General features: G+C 42.6%; 1 protein-coding gene across 4 annotated transcripts; it reads right to left on the bottom strand.

Annotated features, from left to right (window-relative positions):
* Positions 1 to 1416: 1416 nt before the first annotated feature.
* LOC121612545 (mitochondrial carrier homolog 1-like) lies at positions 1417 to 12529 on the bottom strand. Of its 4 annotated transcripts, none has more exons than XM_041945497.1 (12): positions 12327 to 12529; positions 11434 to 11518; positions 11235 to 11341; positions 10072 to 10134; positions 9065 to 9122; positions 8585 to 8636; positions 6891 to 6950; positions 6694 to 6787; positions 5185 to 5232; positions 5040 to 5107; positions 4567 to 4642; positions 1417 to 3987 (listed from the first exon to the last, which is right to left on the bottom strand). In XM_041945497.1, exons 1-12 carry the CDS (start codon positions 12477 to 12479, stop codon positions 3913 to 3915), a joined length of 939 nt encoding a protein of 312 aa, XP_041801431.1. In that variant the 5' UTR covers positions 12480 to 12529; the 3' UTR covers positions 1417 to 3912. The 4 variants fall into 4 exon arrangements, with proteins under 4 accessions (XP_041801431.1, XP_041801432.1, XP_041801433.1 ...); XM_041945498.1 differs by having other exon boundaries at positions 10072 to 10131; XM_041945499.1 differs by having other exon boundaries at positions 11235 to 11336; positions 12327 to 12463.
* Between the last annotated feature and the right edge of the window lie 1529 nt (positions 12530 to 14058).

The following is a 14058-nucleotide window of genomic DNA, read 5'->3' as shown; positions in this document are numbered from 1 at the left end:
ACAGAAACACAGCTGAGAGCAATTCATTAATCAGGGACTGACTGCCTCTGATATCTGCCGTTTTCTCACATTGCAGCCTTTTTCAATTGTCCGCTGCTTCGCCATAGTTTCTCCTAGAGACTTCATTCAAACTTTAAAACGTAGATAATTTTGTCGGCTCCAAATGACCCTCGGCACATTTTGATATCTCTTACGGTTTTCGAGCTATGACCATCGAAGGCCGACGTAAGACGCGAACAACTGCGATAAATTTCCCATAAGAAATGAATGGGGAAATTTCCTCAAATTTCAGCCTTTTTCAATTGTCCGCTGCTCGGCCATACTTTGTCCTAGAGACTTCATTCAAACTTTAAAACGTAGATAATTTTGTCGGCTCGAACACACCCCGTGTCCCTTTCAAAATTTCCCAGGGGGAATTTTCTAGTTATTATTATTATGAAGGTAATTAAGGGGATAATTTCTAAATAACCATCATTTCTACAGTTATAAATGTCAATAAATCAATATGGGTTGCAAGTTTTTCACTTTCTAATAAGATAACAGCAAAAGTTGTAAAAAATGGTTATAAAAAATCTAGAAAATGAATGAATAATCTGCAATTGTGAAGTGATAACTCAAGTGTTTACAGGGAAATCTGTGCCAAACCTGAAGTGCACAACTCAGTTGATATACAGTACTAAATCTGGCACTTTGTCCCTGCATTGTCTCTTAGCACTACTAACAAAGTAGAGTCTAAATATCAGGGCTCCGACTCCAGGAACATGTGGTCTGCACTAAGAACTATTACAGGAGTGAAAACCAGCAGTACTGAGATAATGTCTACATCTCTACCAGGTGAAATGAACACCTCTATGCACAGTTTGAGAACAACTTTGTGGCTGAGGAAGTACAAAAGGCCAAGGGCCCCTGCCCACTACTAATATGTGCTAATATAACAGGCACCTGGACCTAATGGCATCCCTGGCCAAGCTCTCAAGGTGTCAGATCAACTGGCAGATGTCTTCACAGACATTTTCAACCTGTCACTGCCCCAGCCTGTAGTTCCCACATGCTTCAAAATGTCCATTCCCCAAAAAGACCAAAGCCCTCTGCTGGAAGGACTAATGCCCAGTAGGACTCACCTCCACCATCATAAAGTCCTTTGAGCAGTTAGTACCATTTGCATACAGACCAAATAGTCCAATAGTCCTTACTGTCACTTTACTGCACAGCACAGGTACACTTTACCTGTATACTACTTATACTTCATGTAACTACAATCAAAGTTACAATGTAAATACAATGTATTTTACCTCTTTTATTTTGTAGGAACACTGTTAGTGGGAGCCTGAGGACAAAGAATTAAATTACCAATAACTGCTTCACTGTAATTGTTGTGCATAAGAAAATAAGGACCTGAGCTTGATTGGTAAATAATTTATTTATATATATAAAGCTTAGAAAGCCCTTATAAAGATGCCTTATTCGAAAGCAGTGCCCAGATTTTGACCATGAACTGCACATCGGTGAGCAGCAAACATTGATTTTGTCTGCGGGAGGAATGAACAAGTGAAACAGCCACAACACAGATAGATGAATAAAAACACAAATGACAGCCTGTCAGATGGAACTTCACTGGAGTCAAAACATGAGTATCACTGTATCATTCATACATCATTCATTCGTCATTCACACGAGCGAGCGTGGGAGGCTTTCGGTTCAGGTGACGCACGTATGGCTTTTAATCAGTCCTCTGGGGAGGGATTTAAATGTGACACAGATTGAAAATATAAAAAAGAAACACAAGCAAAATGAAAATTCTTAAAACTTCAGAGTATAAAGTTAAAATTCAAGACACAGACTACATTTACACACTTCATTCCTACATATACATATTTCCTACATGTGAGAGATTTTACATGGTAGCCTTGAGATTTGGCATGCATTACTGTATGCATTTCTATATTCATTATATAGTTTTCCCCCCACGCCTTCACGTCGTTTAAATCATTCTCTTTAAATAAAAAAAATACTTTTTGTTAGTCTCAGCAAAAACCGCATGTCGATGTTTCCAGAAACAGAAACACAGGCAGGATTTTCAACAGCAAAGACACAGCAAAGTCTTCAGGTGCGATGCGTCCTACAGAGTCCAAACTGGCTTCATATCAATGACACCTACTGGTAAACGGAGCACAGTCAGTGGTGTGGGTGACAGGGTAATTAGTGAAAATAACAGGGTGAGGTGATAATTATTATTACTGTATTTCTGCTTCATTATTTAGACAGTGGCAGCTGAACAGGAGAAGCAGGGAGGGAGCGGGATGACATGCAGCGGAGGTCTCGGGCTGGAAGGGAAGCCAAGCTGCTGGAAGGACTTTCTACATGGGACGCACTCCACCAGTGAGCTACTGGTGCCCAGTCAGTACTTTAAAGGACAGTTAAAAGCCAGACTGTGTGACTTTTGTAAGTTGATATTGCTCAGCTGTCCACTTCAAAATGTTAGAGTAGTTGAAGAAAGTTAGGAGGTTTCCTGCTTTGTGGTCTCAGTCCTATGAGGGTCCAACTACAGATCTCAGGTCTGGGGTCCCTGCTCTGTGAGGTGTGAGAGTTTCTCCATTCAGGACTTAAAGTGATATTGGTATCATGCTGCTTGTTAGGTAACAACCTGTTTGTGCTTCTTGCAGTGAGCTGGGTGTGAAAGAAACACTGATGAGCTAAAGAGAGACAGCCTGAGTGACTGTAGGTGAAGGCAGGTGGAGTTAGCCTGTCGCAGCAGCTGACAACAGTGTCAGTCGGTTAGTAGACGAACACACAATCACCAATGACAACATGCTAATCTTGAACAGCACAGTAACCAATCAAAGCTTTCGTTAGTTACTTTTAGGTAATTCAGTTGGATCGCTATTTTTTTCTTCAAGAAAGATCATAAAATAATGAGGATGATTTTACCAAGTGGGACTTGATCATTTAACTGTGAGGTCTCGGTCGGCTCGCCTGCCATTGATGTCCTTACAGCAACTGACTGAAAAGTGAGCATATTCAGCGTTTTGTCATTGTTTAATTAGCGTCGGTGGCAACAGCGGCCACCGCTCAGCCAGAGTTAGAGTCTCGCTTTAAAAGACAATACCAGTGTATTGTTCTACGCACATTTTAGCTCCTTAACTACACATTTTTGATTTGTTTCCATTCATTTCTGATGTGGTGAAAGTGTTGGACTCGTGAGACTTGTTTCACGTGTCCAACCCAGTGAACATCAAGCCTGTGCTGGCTTTTGTCTCCGGGACATGATTTCTGCACAGTGAAGCAGTTAAAGTGCTGATTAATAAAAAACTGCACCGTGTCACCCAGCAATAAAGTCACGTTGACAAACATCAGTTCAGACTTGACGCTCGCTCTGATGGATTATACATCTCAACCGAGTTTAAAGAGTTCACAGGTGATTTTTAAAATGTCTTCCACGTCCACGTTCTGCAAAATGCTTCACTGTCATTAAGTGCAGGTGATTCGTAGTGAACTGCTTGTACCTCCACACAGAAACAGAAAAATGAACGACACTATTGGAATATGTGTTATGACCATCAGTTTGAGATGTTTCCACTTAGAGATCAGGATATTTCTCTTGGTTCGGTTTGAAGTAACGTTTGGACACTGCAGTGAAGGACAAAACACTGCACCAGAGTTTCTGAACTGATTCAAACTGATGGATTTATCCAGCCGGCTGTGAGGAGGACCACCTTCATCCTCACCCCACCAACTGAACTTAAGCTCCTGTAAAGAAAAGTTCAAGCTCACACTTCGCAGTGCGTCTGCTGCTCCCGCTACACCTGGATGACAGCAGAGAAGTCCGACAGGCAGGGAGGGGGTGGAGGCCACGTCTTTGGAGAAAGCTTGTGAGCCAGAGGAGGAAGAACGTCCCAGCAGGCGATGGTGACGTCAGTCCTCGATGGAGGGCGGGGAGATCACAGGCACCCGGCGGAAAAAGAAGCTGGATCCTCTGAAGAGGTGGCCCTGATGGGAGGGGACACACAGACCACGTTAAAGGCTTTGGAAAGCTGACTGCTGACAACTTCGATCCAAAATGTAGATATCAGCCTGGTCAAAGTAAGGGACCATGACAATGACTGGGGTGAGGATGGGGGTTGCTCCTGAACGACTGAAGATAAAATCATAAAAGACTTCAATGATCAGATTTCAGATCAGTTAAGTTAATTGACCAAAAGACACCTGTTGTTTACTTCTGCTTCTCTTGCTTTGCTCACATGAGAGTCACACAGGACTTCCTACAAACTCTTGTCTGCTCTCACATCAGGTCGTCTCATCACTTTTTGCACAACCTAAGTTGTTTATTAACCTGATCTTTGCCTTAACCCCAAGATTAAACCTGCAGGGACCTCAAGTGCAACTTGAAACAGATCTGATCTCTTCGATTTAGGAGGGCCCCTAAACAGACAGCGACCCACAGGGTCAGACATAGAAATGAGGTGGCATGCAGCCGGTTTATGAAGTGAATGAATGGACACTCGTGTTCTTCCTTTTGTGTCCTTTAGGTGCTGAATGAACAGAATGATAGTGGAAGAGTGACTGTACCTTGTGGCTCAGGTGATTCCAGCAATGCAGCCAGGACTTAAAGACGGGAGAGTGGGGAGGAAGACCTGCAGCCAGGCTGACAACACAAAGCACAACCAATCAGACTGAGGCATCAGGACTGTAGCCGGCATTTTACAAATACAAAGAACACAAACCCGTTTGGATTTGACATATTTTTATTCACTGTGTTAAGAATATTTTTTTGTAAATTTTATTTCCCAACAGCCTAAATGTTGGTTCAAGACCTTCTGCATGCTGCCAGGAATCAACTTGTGGTGGGAAAACAGTGAAACTTTGTGTATTTTAAAGAACATAATTCCCTTTAGGTCACTGAACCCCTACCCAATTCTCCTCAGGCACGAGCTGCCAGTCTGAATGAATCCTCTACGTGTTGAATCACTCAGTACACACACAGTAAAAGGTTCATCTCTCCTGATTATCAATTAGTACTAATGTTTGAAAGAGTGACTCACCCACAGTTGTTGACCGCCATAAGATCAGCCACCAGCATGAAAGGATATGTTAGAACACTCACTGCAATCTAGAGAAAAACACACTCCGTCAACATGCACTAATGTTAACGTTAGAAACACTGAACAGTCTGAATGTTGAACTCACCCCCATCACAAACTTAGTGTAGCTTCTTACAGCTGACGCCTGACTGAACTGCAACAGAAACACACGGACAGAGGTCAAAGTGTACTTCCATGTCACAGATAATGTATTAATTTAGTTAAATTAAGCCTCTACCATCCCTGGAAATTCAGTTTACTATATTTATCCAGACAAACATCTATATCTATATTTAGGCCATCTACATTTATATTTTGGGTATCTTGTATGTAGACTATATATATTTATATTCACACCATTTATTATATTTAGCATTTGAAACTCTGAGTAATATCCCTGTTTGCACTGATTTCCTTAATTTAGCTGTAAATGACTCACTGATGCAGCATACCCTCATTTTCACAAGTTCATTGGCTATATGAAGCACATCTACTGAAATCATCTGCTCAATCGGTTGTTAAGGCCTCGGTTTTTCACATGAAAGAAGAGGCCGACTTCCTTCCTTTCAGCGCAGACTCTCATTGGCTATTGTCAGCAGTGGACATGAGATGGAAGGTCCTAATTGGTCCAATGAGGTGTCAATCAAAGGGTCAGGGATCAACCCATCAGTTATGCTTACATGTTTATTGGAGTTATAACAGAGACGACGTGGAAGATTAGCATGTCTAATCTGAGATGAGAAAACATCTTTCTGTGGATTATTATTGTGTTTTGGACTAAAGATTTTAAATACAGCCATGGTGTACATAGACGGGCAGAGTTCTTGACACTCAATGTTTTTGAGTGTTAAAGGAAATTTAATCTTCCTTTACTTGATGACTTGAAAGCACCTGTAATAAAAACTGATTAGGGTGAGGTCACCTTGCTCTCCGGAGCATCTTGACAAACTGAGAGTGAAAAACATCTTTACACCTCTTTCTATCATCCTCCAGTTAAATATGTCTGGATTTCCATCTCTGGCACTGAAGCAACGGCAGTCTCAAATCACAGCTGCAGGGATGAATAAAGGCCGCTCGTTGATAAAGAACAGGGAAAAACACACTGGAGGGAGGTGGAATCACCTGTGCCATAATGAAACTCCCATGATAAATTCACTATAATGTTCATTTTCACAGCTGCTATTCATCAGTACAACAGAGTCATGTCAGACTCACCATTCTGTGTCTTTGTAATGCGAACACTGTTTTCATTCACTCATCAGCTTTCTTTTACGAGTGACCATCAATGAAACTCAACACTTCCTGTGTTCGTTTCAAATTAAAAGCCTACGAGGAACAGAGGGAACGATGCCCTATGAGCCGATGGAAGGATTTAATTGTGAAACTTGTTCGTGACTTGCAGTATTTTGGTCGGAGAATAAAAAGTCAGGGTCAGATTTACTTTCTCATGAACAGTATTCTCTGAACACTGTTCATAATAATATGACCCAAAACAAGCCAGAGCAGAAGAAACTAGCAGCTGTTTATTTAGATGATTTTACTCATATAAAATGAATCATTAATCATTATTTCCTTACACTCCGCCTCCTACCATCCAAAAGGGTGATGGACTTACACTTTCGTCGACAGCGTAGGTGTTAATAAAGTGAGCCAGGAGGTTACAACACCACAGGAAGAGAACCTCTCCCACCACGTGGGGTACGAGACCACTGCAAGCACACAAAACACTGCTCAGCCTGCTGGAGGTCAAAGGTCAGGGCAAATGTGTCGCAAAAACTTCACAAAAGAACAGTGAAATTGTGTATGACTCACACGTAGAATCCAGCAACTCCTTCCTCCTTAAAAATCTTGGCGATACAACTGAACATCCCGCTGCAAATGACACAAACGGCATTAACGAGTGCAGCGTGCCTACAGGGTAAAATATGCAAATGTCACGTTTGGCTCACAGCTAAAGGCTCTAAAAACTGACTTTTCAACGGATCTTTGCATCCTACATGAACAAACGATCATCTGCTGAATTAATTATTACTATTTCTTTTTTGGGCATTTCTGCTTTATTTTCAATAGTGACAGCTAGAGCAAGAGAGGGGGCAGCAGAGGGTCCGGGCTGGAACCGAACCCGGGCCTCTGCATTAAGGACTCAGCCTTGATATGTGGGAACTCTCAGCTCTGCAGCTCACTGCAGTGTATTTGTGTTGTGCTCTTCTTGCTGGTTTAAAGTAGGCGAGGCTCTGCTGTACAAAGGTGATATCACATACTTCAATGCACCAATCACAACAGTAGTGGGTTCTTTGCTTTTGTTGCCAGGGAGATGCCACTGTCACTCAAATATAACCAAACCAGTTTCTGAACGTTAAACTCTTCATGACTAATAAAAAGGACCTTATTTGATGCTAGAGCTCAAGCACGGCTGGACGTTTGAGGCCTGATATTGAACAGTGAGTAAAAAGAAAAACCTGATGACCAATGTATTGGCCAATATTTGTTTTTAACATAAAACAACATTTCCACACAGGATCCCTTCAGTTTGTTTCTGAAAGAACAGTGACCACGTTTCTAAATGCCCTCAAACATTTTGGGGCATTTCTGTGCTGCAGTTTCTTCTCACTGGACAACACACACATCCTGATGCATCAGTGCTGAGCTACTGTTGGCCAGTGACATCATCCAATCTTTTTGCCAGTCAGGCTTTTGTTGGAGACGTGGTTTAATTTAGAATCCTACAGACTTTGATTTAAATCTTCCTTTTTGATACTATTTTAATATTATTTATGTCCTGTTAAATAGATAAGTTAATTTCATGAAAAGAGGCTGAGTCCACCATTTCTGCGCAGGATTCACTATGTGTGTCCATGCACATGGGATACAGAAGGAAAAGCTGCAGGCATGTAGCTATGAGGCCTGTAAGTTACACATAAACCTGCTTAACTGAGAGAGGCCTCCTTGTTCACTGGTCACTCAATACAGCCATGTAGTATTTAGCTGTGTTACCTTACTGTTAAAGGGCCAGTGTGCAGGATTTAGGGCGAGCTGTTGGCAGAAATGGAATATAATACTCATAAATATGTTTTCATTAGTGTATAGTCACATGGCATTAAATAGCTCATACAGCTACAGCAGAAGCAGATCCTCTTCCAGAGTCTTGGGGCACTTTTCATGTCTGTTTCCAGTTTCGTGGCCACCATAGGTTCTCCTACACGCTTGCTGAGAGAGGGGTGAGGTGAGGGGTATTCAGCAATCTGCAACCTCACCACTAGATGCCACTAAATCCCACACACTGCTCCTTTAACGCAAACAAAACATTTCCTACTATCGCTGTTTCACATTAAAAGTGTGAAACTGGTGAAACACAGGGTGGTTTTTATTTTGAAGAAGTCACAGGAAACGCAATGTATTATCAGTGAGGTCACGCTGTACAAACATTTAATAAATAATCACTGATGATGACGATGACTCTTCACAACGTCACCCTGATTTGTTGCTGAGTTAATCGTGAGTCTTACCTGTACGAGGCCTCTCTGCCGACAAACTGGGCCATACACCGCACTGACATCACTGCCAAAGGAAAACACAACAGGTGAACAGCCGCACAACCAGCGGACCTCTTAGATATTATGACGTTACATTCCACTCAGCGGGGACATGACACATGGTGCACACTGCAGGATGGATGGTTAACAGTATCAAACCTTCACTTTCAGTTTCTCCAATGTGAACACGTACCTCGCTGTTAAACTGGATTAGCTTTGCCAGACATTTGAGGACGTCACATTGGAGAAGCTCAGATGAGCATTTTTCACTGTGTTTTAACAGTTCATAGAGTGAAGGATTCATTGAAATCAGAACCAATCAAGAATGAAAAGAATTAGTTGCAGCCCTGTCGTGTGCTTTTGTAGATGAGGCGGAAGCTTCCAGAATTCGGCCACATATTCGCAGACTCTTCTGATGGTGAAATAGCTTTGATGGCCCTAATGAGGACGTACCATGAAAAGGATGGGTGGCCACTCTGGACAGACACTGGATGATCATCTCATGTGACGTCTGCAGAGAGGACACAGTTTGAAGAGACAACTCGTTACAACGTTGAAAGGACTTTTTCCAAAGTAGAGCAAGAAACAGGAATGTACAGCAGAGCTGGACCAATGTTCGCATTTTTGTGTTTCCAGCTATAATTTTTACTTTCGGCGATTACGAAAACAAGATAATCGAGATCAAACGAATACTGTGCTGCATTTTTCACTATGACGCTCTCATTTCGTCTTGTGGGATAAATCTTTACAGCTCTGCCCAAAGTCTCAGAGGTGCTGTTTGGTTCAGGCACACACACACACAAGCACACACACACACACACACACACACTGACAATTGTTACAGTGTGCAGACAGAGTGCATGTATCAGCTTGTACAATGATGACTCTGTGTGTGTGTGTGTGCACGTGGTGTTCTCAGAGCTGTGTGTGTGTCACTGGTGGTTGTTGAGTACTGAAGGAGTTGAAGTAAATTCGGGCGTATCGCAGATAAAACTGAAAAGGGACACAGTGAAGCACATGATGCTGCTGCACTGGTCCATTTATTTCTTTACTTGATTTTAAATTGAAATATGCTGTTTCCAAACTCACTGAGTAATCACATTAAATACTCGTGATCTCAATACTGACCACAATACTCGTGATTACGATTTTTGCCATAATCGAGCAGCTCCAGTGTGCAGGATCAGTCGAAAAATAGGTCCAATAAATGTGTAATGACTAGTGCAAGATTTGGCAAGAAGCCAAAATCTTAAATAAAAAGAAGTGTGACAAAGAGTGAGTGAAGAAGAGTCCAACTCTGACCAGACAGTCATAAATCCACGTCATAAACACCCAGAGTCAGTTCACAAAGAGACACTTTCAAACCAAAATGTCCAACAGGAAGTAAAATGAGACATTTCACAGTTCAGTCGGACTGCAAACAACAGAGGCCACGGCTGTTTTTCAGAAGCACCTCTCACCTCTTGGACCACTTTCCTGAGTGAAGTCTGCACGTCGTCTCTCTTGGAAAGAAGCTCCACCTGCTGAATAAACAAACTAAAATTATTTTGACAACCGTTAACAACACCTCCACCTCCACCTCCGCCTCCGACGCTTTAACAACACCTCTCACACAAAGACATTTCTTTCTGCCAATCACACACCGAGTGATGTGTCAGACGTAGTGAGCCTAATTCAAGATCAGCAGAAAATAAATAAAAGTAATCATATTCTTTACACTGTTAAATCAGCTGGATGTGTTCCAAATGTATATTTTTGGTATAAAATTCCCTATTTTTATGTCTCCAGGCTGTGTTTTTGTACTGAGCTGTGATGGAGGGACAGTAAAACAAAGTCAAAGGGTTCATTTCAGACTAAAAAGAAGACATCCACGTGATGTGTCGAAGTCAGACTGCTGAAGCCTCATGTTATCTTCAGATCTGAGTACACTTCTGCACAGAACGAGGGCCGTGGATTTTGTCCCTCATCGCTCACACTGGAAACACTTCAGGACGGGGTCTCTTAGGGGTCATGAGGAAGAGGGGGAGTGATTCAATGTACTGTTTCAATGTACATACAGACACCTGACTACTGGTGGCTGGACCACAGCAAAAAAGTGTCCCCACTGGCCACTGCTCTGTCAAAATGGACAGGCGCAAACTTTAGTTATGCACTGTAACTCCAGATTCTATGAGTACAGGTGCAGCCCTTTAAGGCTATCACCAGTGGGCTCATCCCTTCTCTCGCAGCACTGAAGACTTTAAATCCACCCCAGGGTCTACATGGACCACCTCGGTCCCACCTTGTGTATAAGTTGAATAAGTCGAGCTGAGGCCAGAAAGTGGGCTCCCAACCAGCTTTTTCTTCGGCTCGTCATAGAATCTGGAGTTACAGTGCGTAGCTAACGTTCTATTTCTTACAGGCTTCACCCTTTAAGACTGCCGCTGTATCCTCCATACTCACACCGTTCAGCTTGAATAAATTAAGAAACTTTATTATTTACTAGTACTGCGTGGAAAGCTTGAATTGTGTGTGTTTTTGTGTTTTAATGACATCAAATTTAATGACATTTGCTCCAGCGAAATAGAAAATGCTTCAAAAACACGTCAGCATCAGCCCTCATATTAGCAAATAACCTGCTTACCTGTTTAACTTTGCTCCTGACCACGGTGGAGATGGCGCTGGACACGATGCGAGGCGAGAGGCCGCGAAACAGTCCTCTCTTTCCATCCACTTTCACGATGTACTGTGCTGAGGACAAACTCGTTTTCCTGTTAGCAGCCCTTAACATACGTGCTGTGAAACAAGCAGACTGATAATGATGATAATCCCCCCTCACTCACCGTAGGAGAAGAAGCCGGGCAGGTACAAGACTCTTCGTCCAAACATGGTTGTGCCCACAGTTGGTGGGAGAGGTTCATGGCCCACCTGGAAACAACAGTGAGATTAAACACAGCCCCTCTGCTTCACGTGTAATGATGATGCTGACAACTAGTGTAATGACCAAAAACACCATGGCAACCAGCTTTGACTGCTCACAGTTTCATTGATGTACAGAGGTGACAGGTAAGGCGACAGAGACAAACTCTTGGTCCATGTCACAGATCACATTGCAGTGATTAGTGGTCAGGTCCTGGCATGCTCGTCTTTCTGTCAGGACACCGTGAGGCTTCACAGATGCTCCGTCTCCTCCACTGTGTCACACCTCACAGGGTGGAATAAGCAAGTGTCCTGCTTGTTAAGACGGCCGCTGATCAGGCTGACAGAGCAGGGGAAGCGACACACGCACTGCACTCACTCAGATGAGTAAATGCTGAGGATGCAGAGGGGACACTAGCCAGCGCAGGAGTGGACAAGCCGTGGACACGTGTTGACTCAGTTAGAAAGAGAGAAAATGTTTGACATGACAGGTGAACAACTGTGTAGCCTTGTTAGAGAAAAACTACTGCGCAAAAGTGTTTAATCGATGAGAAATAAAGGAAACGCTTGTTTAAGCCCCGCTACAGTGGACGGCTCTTTCCTGTGCTGCAGCCCCTGTTACCGGAAGAGCTCGCTGCAGTGACTTACGACTCCTCTGCCTGGAAAAAAGGACCACTAACGGACGACAGCAAGCCGGCTTGTCGCCAAAGGTGAATGAGGACATGGACACGAGCACTTGGAAGACTCGAAAACCCGACACAGCGGCGGCGTTTTAAAGACATCATCACGGTTGCCGTTAGCTAGCTACATCAGCTACCTGTATCAGCAGCTTCACATACAGCAGAGGGTGCGTGATGGCTGTTACTCCCGCTCCCAGCAGCAGCACTGCGGTGTCCACGTCCACGGGGGTCGGTGGAGCATCCCGCTCCACGCCGACTACCTGTTCGGACAGGTTTTCCGGTGATTCCATCTTTAATTACCGCGAGGGACGGAGACGGTTCATCCCCGGTCAGTGTCAAGTCGGACCCAGTTTCAAACCACTTCCGCTCTGAATTTTCAAAATAATACTCCCTGCGTCAGAGGTGATGCGTGTGAACCATGTGGTAGAGTCCTTTTATTGAATAGCCTCAAATAAACCGCAGTTTTCATACATCGTACTCGATATATGAGACTGAGAGAGTGCACATTGCCTTTTAGTGTGATTTCATAACTTTTTCTAGCGTACTCTAAAAAGTACCATATCTGTCACGTGACAGCGGAATCACAACACATAGGCGGGCTCTACGCTCGTGCCATCACGTAAACACACGCGCGCACTCGCTTTTTTCTAATCTCGCTCAGCCAGACATCTGCCATGTCAGCACGGTCACGTGATGCGTTCACGACACTGAAATTAAAAAGTTATTAAATAGCCAAATAAAGTCAGATCATATACACTGTAACAGCAGTCTTCTTTATTATGCCAATGCCTGCGGACTGCTTTTTGAAACAACAAACAAAACTGCTAAATACACACACACAGAGACCGCCTTGGACACCTCTCTCTATGGTATCTGGTTTTCAACATTGCTTAAATTCCAGCAGGTGGCGCTATGAGCCTTAAAGTGGTCCAGGTGTCCTCTCTTCATGCCACGACCTAAACAGCAGCAGTACTGTGGAACATGGCTCGGAGTGGATGGCGTTTACATTCAAGCAACATTTAATTCTTACATATATGTAATTTAGTTCTTTTATTCTATTGTTTATTTTGCTTTGTTTGTTTGTTTGTTTTAAATCCCAGTTGGGATCATAACACAGACGTCCACCCGACAGACCAACTGGTATATCTGTCTCAGTTACCTAGAACCCAAAGTCACACTCCCATAATACTTGTTTTGTCCAACCAATAGTTCAGACCTCAAAATGTTTTCAAATAAATGTAAAAATATCTAATAATAATTGTACATATAATAATAACAACAACAACAACAATAATAATAATAATAGTAACAACAACAACAACAATAATAATAATAATAATAATAATAATAATAATAATAATAATAATAATAATAATAATAATAATAATGATGATGGTGATGATGATGATAATAATAATAATAATACATAAAAATAATGTACTTTGAATTTTTCCATGTCAAATCTATTTTCTTTCCACTTCCACTACTTCCTACATTGATTGTGTATTTGGATGTGAGTACTGTCAACATGTGTCATCTGCCTGTTCCAGTTTTCACACACCTGGATATCCCAAAACTATCCGAGCCTTTTATTCTTCCCACAGTCATTAAAATGAAAATGCCTCATGTAAACATCTCACACAGAAGACAAATGGTAAATCCTTAAATAAAAAAGTTGTGGGATGCTACAAAAACAGTTTGGAACAGTGTTGCATTAAAATCATTAGGATCAGTTGTTTGTTCGGGTCACACTGTGTTAAATCCTGTTAGATATTAGAAGATGATCTTAAGACAGACAGAGGTAAGTGTTAGAGGTGTGTGGCTTCCTTATTGCTGCTTAGGGGCTTGAATAGACCTGAGCTGATGTGG

Source organism: Chelmon rostratus, chromosome 10 (genome assembly GCF_017976325.1).
Source record: "Chelmon rostratus isolate fCheRos1 chromosome 10, fCheRos1.pri, whole genome shotgun sequence".
Classification (NCBI taxonomy): Eukaryota; Metazoa; Chordata; class Actinopteri; order Chaetodontiformes; family Chaetodontidae; genus Chelmon; species Chelmon rostratus.
This window is presented reverse-complemented; position numbering and strand designations above follow the sequence as displayed.

Excerpts from the sequence above, each read along its gene's own strand:
- LOC121612545 (XM_041945497.1), bottom strand. The coding sequence starts at position 12,479 with ATGGAATCACCGGAAAACCTGTCCGAACAGGTAGTCGGCGTGGAGCGG. Across the intron at positions 9,123-10,071 it reads TCAGGAAAGTGGTCCAAGAG|ACGTCACATGAGATGATCAT; the intron begins GTGAGAGGTGCT and ends TCCTCTCTGCAG. Across the intron at positions 5,233-6,693 it reads CCTACGCTGTCGACGAAAGT|TTCAGTCAGGCGTCAGCTGT; the intron begins GTAAGTCCATCA and ends TTTCTGTTGCAG.